The sequence below is a fragment of the Megalops cyprinoides genome, chromosome 7 (genome assembly GCF_013368585.1).
Source record: "Megalops cyprinoides isolate fMegCyp1 chromosome 7, fMegCyp1.pri, whole genome shotgun sequence".
Taxonomy (NCBI): Eukaryota; Metazoa; Chordata; class Actinopteri; order Elopiformes; family Megalopidae; genus Megalops; species Megalops cyprinoides.
Genome location: NC_050589.1, coordinates 446,705 through 456,704, shown reverse-complemented (window position 1 = coordinate 456,704; position 10,000 = coordinate 446,705). Strand labels below are relative to the sequence as shown.

General features: G+C 49.7%; 1 protein-coding gene across 3 annotated transcripts in view; it reads left to right on the top strand.

Moving 5' to 3' along the window:
* Nucleotides 1-10,000, top strand: part of LOC118780407 (glutamate receptor-interacting protein 2-like) — a 35,132-nt gene that overhangs the window by 17,036 nt on the left and 8,096 nt on the right. For all 3 annotated transcript variants that reach the window (XM_036532868.1, XM_036532870.1, XM_036532869.1), the window contains exons 3-17: nucleotides 1-87; nucleotides 1,814-1,959; nucleotides 2,569-2,655; nucleotides 3,154-3,229; nucleotides 3,599-3,744; nucleotides 3,899-4,046; nucleotides 4,641-4,807; nucleotides 6,152-6,289; nucleotides 6,505-6,627; nucleotides 6,993-7,179; nucleotides 7,520-7,665; nucleotides 8,607-8,687; nucleotides 9,256-9,319; nucleotides 9,500-9,645; nucleotides 9,827-9,968. The exon at nucleotides 1-87 is cut by the window's left edge and continues 46 nt beyond it. In XM_036532868.1, the coding sequence (XP_036388761.1) occupies nucleotides 1-87; nucleotides 1,814-1,959; nucleotides 2,569-2,655; nucleotides 3,154-3,229; nucleotides 3,599-3,744; nucleotides 3,899-4,046; nucleotides 4,641-4,807; nucleotides 6,152-6,289; nucleotides 6,505-6,627; nucleotides 6,993-7,179; nucleotides 7,520-7,665; nucleotides 8,607-8,687; nucleotides 9,256-9,319; nucleotides 9,500-9,645; nucleotides 9,827-9,968 (1,884 nt within the window). The remainder of the gene's footprint in view (nucleotides 88-1,813; nucleotides 1,960-2,568; nucleotides 2,656-3,153; nucleotides 3,230-3,598; nucleotides 3,745-3,898; nucleotides 4,047-4,640; nucleotides 4,808-6,151; nucleotides 6,290-6,504; nucleotides 6,628-6,992; nucleotides 7,180-7,519; nucleotides 7,666-8,606; nucleotides 8,688-9,255; nucleotides 9,320-9,499; nucleotides 9,646-9,826; nucleotides 9,969-10,000) is intronic.

Here is a 10,000-nt window from a genome sequence, read left to right as displayed (position 1 = left end):
CACCCTCGGACTCACCATCTCTGGGGGCTCCGACAAAGACGGGACGCCTAGAGTGTCCAACCTGCGGCCGGGAGGACTCGCTGCCAGGTGAGGAACCAGCAACCTGGCAACCTCGCTGCGCTGTAGGCTCTGAAGATCTGGCAACTTCACCATGCTGTGGGGGCCCTTAAAGTCCTTTTTTTATTGTAGAAATGTTGGTTTCAGGGTAAGACCATTTGACATGTCACACAGTTTTTCACCAGACGTGTGTAAGGACAGCTGAAAGAGACAAGTCTCACACACAGCTAACTGACACTGGTGCTGTGTGCCAGGTGAGAAGGACTTGGCACTGAAACACCTGTATTCTCTGTCAAACAGGAGACCCTGGCTCTGGCCAGCATGCCACACTCGTGTGTACATTTTTATCTAATTCCAGGGAAAGGAATTACCGCTAAACTACGTCATACGTCATTACAGCTGAAAAATGGTATTCTTACAGCTAAACTATCTTATTCAAAATACACCTAAAATACCCTGTACTTAACTGTAACTGAAATACCTTATACTTAATTAAAGATAAAGTACCCCGTACTCAATTACAAATAAACTACCTCATACTTAATCACAACCGAAATACCCCATAATCAATTACAGCTGAAATACCTTATATTTAACTACCTCTAAATTACCTGATACTTAATTGTCTGTTTCACTTTCTTCATAGGCACAAAAAATGTTTTCTTGGCGGGGGTTAAAAGCAAACAGAAAATACATAATTTTCTACAGTTTCCTGCCAAAACTAGAAACACAGGTTCATCAGGCTGATCAAACATTTAAACGCCCTGACCTCTCTAAGTGGTATCTTGTGTGAGACCCTTTGAGGAGATGCACCCTCAGTGCAGTCAGGCTGTATCAGCCCTGGCTGCCCCACAGTTCTGGAGGCAGGTGTAGAGGTACAGAGCACTTTTGGAAATGGATACTAGGGCTATTTTTAGTGCTTTCAGTATATTTTTAATTATTGCTTCATAGAGATGAACCTGCCCTCTTTTTGGAAAACAGTAAGGTTTATTTCCCGGAAACAGCCTGGAGCCAGCGTTTGCCTGGCAATTTTCTCGGATGTTTGTCCTAAAGCAGACTGTTTAACTGGAGCGGGAGTGAGGCGTGAGAGCTGGCACAGGGCTGATGGGATATTTCTGTCAGGCCTCATGGTGCCAGCACGCAGAGGCAGGAAGCAGAGAGAACAGGCAGCGAGCCTTTAGCTGATTAGCATCTAAATGAGCGCATGTTCCCTGTAGAATGCACCGTATACACAAACAAACCACGGTCTGTGCTGCTGGAAGCAAAACACTGTGACAGCTACAAAACACTGTGACAGCTACAGACTGACAGTGTTCAGCAGCGCTGATCCTGACAGAGGCATGACTCTGTTTTCTGTTCTGTTCCGAAATGTCCAATAGCAGGATTAATCTGTTAATCATTTGGTTCACTAGTTTATAATTATTTTTCATTCGTCTGTGTCTGATGGTTGTGCATGTAATCCGCTTCACACACAGACACATTCAGAGCCAGTTTATCCATTTCACCCTTTCTTCCTTCTCTCTCTTCCTCTCCTCTCTTCATTAATCAATGACTCATTTCACTCCCTCACTGATCTGTTGCTCTCAGCAGTGCTTCATTTTCTGGTGCAAAAGTTTTTGTGACAAAAACAATAGTTCACCCAGAAAACTGGGCCAGTCAGCAGCCATTGATCATGACTTGGCTGTTTGGACCAATGGAAGCTTGCAATTTTTGGTCATGTGACCTGCAGCATGGTCGGTGTGTGGTTGTGCTGCAGGAGTGACCAGCTGATCGTGGGCGACCACATTAAGTCTGTGAACGGCATTAACCTGAGCAAGCTGCGGCACGAGGAAATCATCAGCCTGCTGAAGAACGTGGGCGAGAGGGTGCTGCTCCAGGTGGAGTACGAGCTGCCCCCTGCTGGTAGGAAGCTGAGCATGCCTCTGAGGCTCTCACTCACGCAACCACACACTGCACTGCACAGCATTTTCACACCGAAACACTTTCATTTTTTGTATTTTTAAGAAAGAACAATGATGCATGAGACCAATGCACAATTAAGTAGAAATGAATGAATGATCTTTCGGAGGTTCCTATGATCACTGACTCAGCATTGCTGACATCCAGATGGGAGTTTCTGCTTACATTTACATTTGCATTTGCAGTTATTCACTTGGCAGATGCTTTTGCAGGGTGTATGGAACATGCACTGCGGTGTTTGGATCATGCCACTGTCACCAGAGTCGTTCATAAGACCGACTGTAATTTTCCCAAGAAAGACTCCATCTTCCGGAGTATCACAGTCAGCTCTGTAAAAGCTGTGACTGAATGCTTTTCTGTGGGGCTGGTAGACAATGCCCCTCAGAAATAAATATGCTTTTTATTTAATACTAGAAATAACAATACAATTCATGCAGGGCCCTTGGGCTTTTGAGGGGGGTGTTAGAGGATTATAGCTGGGATAAAACTGCATTCTGTGCTGTGCTGTGATTGGGTGAGGATGTCATGAGATGCCCTGTCCCCTCCACCCAGCTCCTGACAGCTCCTCGGGGGTCATCCCAAAGACAGTGGAGGTGCGGCTGCAGAAGGAGGGGCGCAGCTTCGGGTTTGTCCTGAGAGGTACAGCGCCATCCCCTTTCCAAAGCCTTTCTCCTCTCATTGGTCAGTTTAAAGCCTCCATCACAAAAGCCTTCCTTACAGGCTGAGAGCCAGATCCAAGCAGGAACAAGCATGTGATTGGCTGAGATAAATATTTGTGAACCACAGGGAGGAGCTTTGCTCGTCACACACCCTCACAATGAGACACTCCCACTGTGTGCTGATTGGATGGTGAAAGAACCCCTTCAGTCAGCTGATTTATTATAATGTGTTATTGTATGATTTATATATTACAGTAAATTAGCTTAGCAGTGTCACGGTTTACTCTGAAGGGGTGTGTAGGAGTCACATAGTAAGATAGTAAGAGTCATTGTAATAGGCATTTAGCAGACACAGCTACCTGGGACTGGGTGCATAGTAAGGTTTGTTTGGAAGGCAGGTTTTGGGTATGTGTTATGTTGAAGTTTTTGTGCATGTGTGTGTGGGTGTGTGTTTGATTGTGTTGTGTTATTGGTTTAGGTGGTGCTCATGAAGACTGGCGCAAGACACGCCCCCTAGTGGTGACCTACGTGAGGCCTGGAGGACCAGCAGACAGGTAATGCAGCAGCTGAGTGTGTGTGCGTGTGTGTGTCTGTGATTGTTATTGTGATGGGGGTGTGACAGCAGACATTTCTCCTGTTCATGAAACTCAGATTCACTTGCATCAGTGCAATAATATATTTTATTTATTTACTAAATTTATTTATATCAGAGACCATATACAAAATACATTAATCTCAAAAAAGAGGAAAGATGCTTGGTACCAGATTTAGCTACTAGCTAATTTCCATCTGCAGTCCCTGGGCTGGTGAAAGAAACAACAAAATAATTCTTTGATTCCCTAGTTTCACAGTCTACAATGCTACCATAGCAGGGTTGCTAACCTGAAATTCGCTTCCCCCCCACCCCCGCCCCCCGGCTGCAGAGAGGGCACTCTGAGAGTGGGTGATCGGGTTCTGAGGGTGGATGGAGTTCCCCTGCGGGGCGCCAGTCTGGCCCATGCTCTCTCTGTCCTGACACAGTGTGGCCAGGAGGTGTTGTTCCACATCGAGTACGACGTCACTGTCATAGGTGAGCATACACTCACACACACACACACACAGTCTTACACAAATGTGCAGTCACACATGTATGTGGCTCTGGGTGTGTGATAGGGAGTGTGTGTGAGATGGGGAGTGTGTGTGTGTGTGTGTGTGTGTGTGTGATGTGAGTCTCTGCTGTGCAGACTCGGTTGCAGGTGCGTCAGGGCCGCTGCTGGTGGAGATCTCCAGGCCCCCCGGCTCCGCCCTGGGCGTCAGCTTAAGCACTGCCACACACAGGGGCAAGCAGGCGATCGTCATCGACAAGATAAAGCCAGCCAGCGTGGTGGACAGGTAAGGAGAGCCCCTGCTCTGTTCATACTGACCCCAAAACAGCTGTGCAGTCATTCCCCCACACTCCCTATCCCTCTCCTCCTGCCCCCTGCTGACCCCAGAACAGCTGTCCAAAACATTACCTGTATTAAACTCTCATTAATGCCTATGTGTGGGTATTCAGGCCTAAAATCGTATTTCATTTTCTAAAAAAATAAGTTTAGTCATTAATACAAATAGTATTTCCTTTCTGCCAGCTAAATGATATGTTATGTTAATGTTAATCTTATGCACAGCAACTTGCTGTTTCTAATTTTTACACAGCTAGATATTAACTGAAGCAATTCTCCTGACCACCACACTGCTGCTCCTTACCACTACACCACACTGCTGCTCCTTACCGCTACACCACACTGCTGCTCCTTACCATTACACCACACTGCTTCTCCTTACCATTACACCACACTGGGATTGGGAATGGGTTTGGATGAGGGTCTCCACTGACTGACTAGAGTACTTTGTTCTTTACTTTGAACAATGAATTCAAGATCAAACTTTTAATTTTAAAAAAGTCAAAGATCAAAGTTTAATTTTAGTGACCTTTGACCCCCGCAGGTGTGGCGCTCTGCGGGCAGGTGACCACCTGCTGGCCATCGACGGCACCAGCACAGAGCACTGCTCCGTCCTGGAGGCGGCGCAGCTCCTGGCCAGCACCGGCGACCGGGCCAAGCTGGAGATCCTGCCTGTCCATCAGGTCAGAACCGGCCTGCTGCAGGACACTGGTGAGTCAGCTCCTGGTTCCAGCGGGAAATTTCCTCATCTACAGTCATGCAACGCTTTTCCTTTCATTTGTACAGATGCCTAAGCTATAGAAGCAGAAATAAAGTATTCACAATGTTATCTCCTGTGAAACCTTCCCTCACCCCTGACTTTCTGCACAGTCTGTGTTTGTGGCAGCAGTCATTCCTGCTATTTTACTGAAGCCAGATCAGGGGAAGCATCTGGCTAAGTATACAGCAGCAATGCTAACTCCCGAGCTGCTACTTTTACAGCTAAATTTTAGCACTAAAGAGACTGACCTGCTGCATCCTATTACAGAGCTTAGAGGCAAGATTCAATATTAACACAAACACAGTCTGAATCCACAAAAAACTCTACCTAATCTTCAGAAATCCTCAGTAAAACCATCCATCCTAAAGGGTAAAACAGATCATTGTGCTAATTGATTATTACTCTACAGCTGAATTACCTAATTGGCCAGCCAATCAGGAAAGATGAGAGAGGTGGCCAGCATTCTGTAGGCTGTGGGCTGTGATTTCAGGGCTGGTTTCAGCTGTGTGTTTATCGGAACACAGCCACACGTGTTCAGCTCTGCCAACGCTGACCAGGCTAAGGTCATTTTTAGCAGACTTCTCCTAAATCCTGCCACGTTTCGGGTGCTAGTTTGTGTGACTGAGCACCGATGCTGCGGACTCACCTGCTGGCTGCTCTATCAAAGCTGGCGAGTAAAAGTAAGCCCATGCAGCTGCACCTCTGCTTTCAGCTCCAGGGACACGGCGCGTGTGCAGGGACACGGTGCGTGTGCAGTGTGCAGGGACACGGCGCGTGTGCAGGGACACGGCCGGTGTGCAGGGACATGGTGCGTGTGCAGGGACACGGCCGGTGTGCAGGGACATGGTGCGTGTGCAGGGACACGGTGCGTGTGCAGTGTGCAGGGACACGGTGCGTGTGCAGGGACACGGCGGGTGTGCAGGGACACGGGGCGTGTGCAGGGACACGGCGTGTGGGCAGGGAAACGGTGCGTGTGCAGTGTGCAGGGACACGGTGCGTGTGCAGGGAAACCGTGCGTGTGCACACAGCCAGGAAGTGAGAGTCAGGACTGCTGCAGTGTTAAAATGGGCTGCTGGGTAACAGTTAGTCTGTATTCTGCACATGTGGCAAGTTTGTCACAAGCTTTAGATGGCATGTCCACTGTAACCACTGTGTTTTATCTGTATGTGTGTGTGCGTGTGTTTGTGTGTGTGTGTGTGTGTGTGTGTGTCTGTGAATGTGTGCGTGCGTGTATGCGTGTGTGTGTGTGTTTTATATGCGTGTGTGTTTTATCTCTTGTGTGTGTGTGTGCGCAGTGAGAATACAGAGGAGTGATCATCATCACTGCTGGGACCCCTGTGTGCACTACTGCCACGCCCCACTTCCTGGTCACTGCAAAACGCCCGTATGGACCAGCCCTAGCAACCCCCCCGGCAACCAGGACTACTGCAAAAGTGAGCCCTTATGCACAGCCTCAGTGCATCCCATCAGCCCTCCATGTGAGGCTGTGAGAGTGAGCAGCGGCTATCGGCTCTCAGCCGTATGATGGTGGGAGAGAGTTTATCTGCTCTTACAGGGCCAGGTTGCTGATGGATGTACATTGATGGATGCAGGTATTTTGCACTCGCTGTTGATGTGTTTTTGCCTGTTGTACCTGTTGTCCGTGAAGCCTTGGTATCCAGCAGCTCCACAAGCCAGAGCCCAAGCACCCTGCCACGCCCTGCTGCACCCACCAGCCCCCGACACGCCCCCCCCAGGAGGAGACCCAGGAAGAAGGAGCACAAGAGCTCATGTATGCACACACACACCTGCACACACAAACACACACACAGGCAAACACACATCTGCATGCATACATGCACATGCAAATGTACACGCACACACACATGCACACACATACCTCTAAACACACACACACGAATACACACGCATGCACACTTAACTATACGCACACAGAAACACCTGCATACAGGGAGACACACACGTATATACACAAGCACACATACTCATATCTGCAAGCGCAAACACACACAGAAGACATCATTTAGATAACTTCAGTTCAAATAATCCTAATATTCATTTTAAGTGTGCCTGTGTGTGCGTGTGTACGTGCGTGCTGTGTGTGTGTGTGCACGTGTGTGTGTGTCTCTCTCTCAGTGTCTCTGGCCTCTAGCACGGTGGGGCCAGGAGGGCAGGTGGTTCACACGGAGACGGCGGAGGTGACGCTGAGAGGCGACTCGATCAGCGGCTTCGGCATCCAGCTGCAGGGGGGCGTTTTTGCCACCGAGAGCCTCTCTGAGCCCCCCCTCATCCGCTTCATCGAGCCCGACAGCCCGGCCGAGAGGTGAGTCCTCTGCTGGTGGAGCAGCGTACCGCAACGGCGCTCAGCGTGAGCTGTAATCTGGGTCAGCAGTCACTGCAGTGTGAGGCTGCAGACTCTTATCTCTGAACACGTTCATGATTTTTGCAGAGCATCTCGACAGGAGACTCATCACCGTTTCTGTCTTTGCTTTAGTCTGGAACAATAAAACATCAGCAGTATAATTGCTTGGTGCAAAGTCTCACCCCACTAACTGAACACGAAATTCAGGAAAGCAATGGGCAAATGTGAGCTGAATCGTTGTTACCCTTACTTGACTCAGACTCTGAATGTCCTCTGAAGGCCCCCATGCCTGTGTCCACAGGTGCGGGTTGCTGCAGGTGGGTGACAGACTCCTGTCAATCAATGGAATTCCCACAGAAGACGGAACTCTGGAGGAGGCCAATCAGCTGCTGCAGAGCGCAGCTTTGACCAATAAGGTCACGCTGGAAATCGAGTTTGACGTGGCAGGTTTGACATTTTGAGTGAAATGAGAGGGTTTTTAATCTGTATTGTTTAGAAAGGGCTGAATGACGCAGATGAAAAATGTCATCAAATTGAGGAAGAAAGTGCACCTGAAACCGTGAGGATGAGAACATGAAGTCCTCATGTTTTACCGCACACTGCCGGCACCGCACGCTATCCACGCCGCACACTGCCGGCACCACACGCTATCCACGCCGCACACTGCCGGCACCCCACACTATCGGCACCACGCGCTATCCACGCCGCACACTGCCGGCACCCCACACTATCGGCACCGCACGCTATCCACGCCGCACACTATCGGCACCCCACGCTATCCACGCCGCACACTGCCGGCACCCCACACTATCCACGCCGCACACTGCCGGCACCCCACACTATCGGCACTGCACGCTATCCACGCTGCACACTATCGGCACCACACGCTATCCACGCTACACACTGCCGGCACCGCACACTATCCAAGCCGCACACTGCCGGCGCCGCACGCTATCCACGCCACACACTGCCGGCACCGCACGCTATCCAAGCCGCACACTACCGGCACCCCACACTATCAGGCTTTGGCTGGAAGTGGGAGGGAGGGGGAGAAGCACAGCTGGGTAGAATCTTATTAAAGATAAGTGTGATACCATATTTCACGGGATATCATATCAAAAAGTTCTTATGTTTCTGTTCAACACCTTTTCTGTTCTGAATTATTAAGCCTTCACCTTGGCATGATGCACTTCCATGTGTCATTGGCACGTGGTAGAATCCAGGTCCTTGTAGGGAAACATTGAGAGGCCTGTTTCTTCATATGTTTGCGAGTCTGTTGGCTGGTTTCTCTGCTCTGTAGAGTGGGTTTTTACGAGGCTGTTGGCTCGTTTCTCTGCTCTGTAGAGTCGGTTTTTATGAGGCTGTTGGCTGGTTTCTCTGCTCTGTAGAGTCGGTGGTTCCCAGCAGTGGCACGTTCCATGTGAAGCTTCCCAAGAAGAAAGGGGTGGAGCTGGGAATCGTGATCAGTGGTGAGTCCCGGCCACCAGGGGGCAGTATTTCTCTAGGCCACCAGCCCTGCTGCGTAACCCTGAGTGATGGCTCTCTGTGATAGGGGGAGGGTCTGCCCCATTCACAGTGATAGTCATGCCTCTCATCATATATTTTTGTCCTAAAAGGTGAAAAAGTCCTGAAATGAGGTGCTGTTTTTTCCAAATCCAAGTAAAAACTGTGCTCTTTCCAAAAGGACTCACCTGTGCACTGTTCCTTCTTTTACCCTTTATCCTAACAGGAAAGTCCAGAATTCACAATTTTAAAATGTGACATGAATAAAGCCATACCTAAAGAGGTGCCTTTGAATCTCTCTGAGGCTTCAAGAATGAAGAGAAGCATGTCATGATTGTCTGATCATTTACTGATTATGGTGTCTCATGTTCATGAAACCCAGAGACTGATTGGGTGAGTGTTGCTGTGAGTGCAGCTGTCTGTCTGTAAGCTCAGAAGCAGGACGTCCTAGTGGAGTGGCTGGGGTTAGGGTTAGGGTGTGTTTTCTCTCGTTTCTTTTGCTGAAGAAAATCTGTTTCTGTCCTCCACACACAGCAAGCAAGAGACCGGGAGATCCCCTCATCATCTCTGATATCAGGAAGGCAAGCATCGCTCACAGGTGTGTGTGTGTGTGTGGTTCAGACCCCATTGAGGCAGTTGGGTCTGGTTTCTGTGCACCAGTGTGAGTGGGCCTTGAGTCCTGCACTAATCTGCACGGAGGACAAAATTTCCTGTAACATGTCACCTCTCTCTCCCCCCTCCCCCTCTCTTGCTTCCTTCTCTCTCTCTCCCTCCATAGAACAGGCACGTTGGAGCCTGGAGATAAGCTGCTGGCGATTGACAGTGTGCGTTTGGAAAGCTGCTCCATGGAGGATGCAGTGGAGATTCTGCAGAGAACGGAGGACCTGGTCAAGCTGAAGATCCAGAAGGACGAGGACAACTCTGGTAAGGATGTGCTGCAGTGAGCCCTTACAGAGGCCCGTGGGGCAGGGGATGAGGCTGCCGCTAACTCTGTGTGTGTGTGTGTGTGTGTGTGTGTGTGTGTGTGTGCGGGCTGCGTGCGCGTGTGCATGCCTGTGTGTGTGTGTGTGTGTGTACGTGCGTTTGTGTGCACGTGTGTGTGTAGATGAGCAGGAGTCGGGCTGCATCATCTACACAGTGGAGCTTCGTCGTTATGGGGGACCCCTGGGCGTCACCATCTCTGGCACAGAGGAGCCCTTCGACCCAATCATCATCTCAGGACTCACTCGCAGGGGTGTGGCTGAGAGGTGAGGCATCCCGCCAGCCAATGACAGATCTC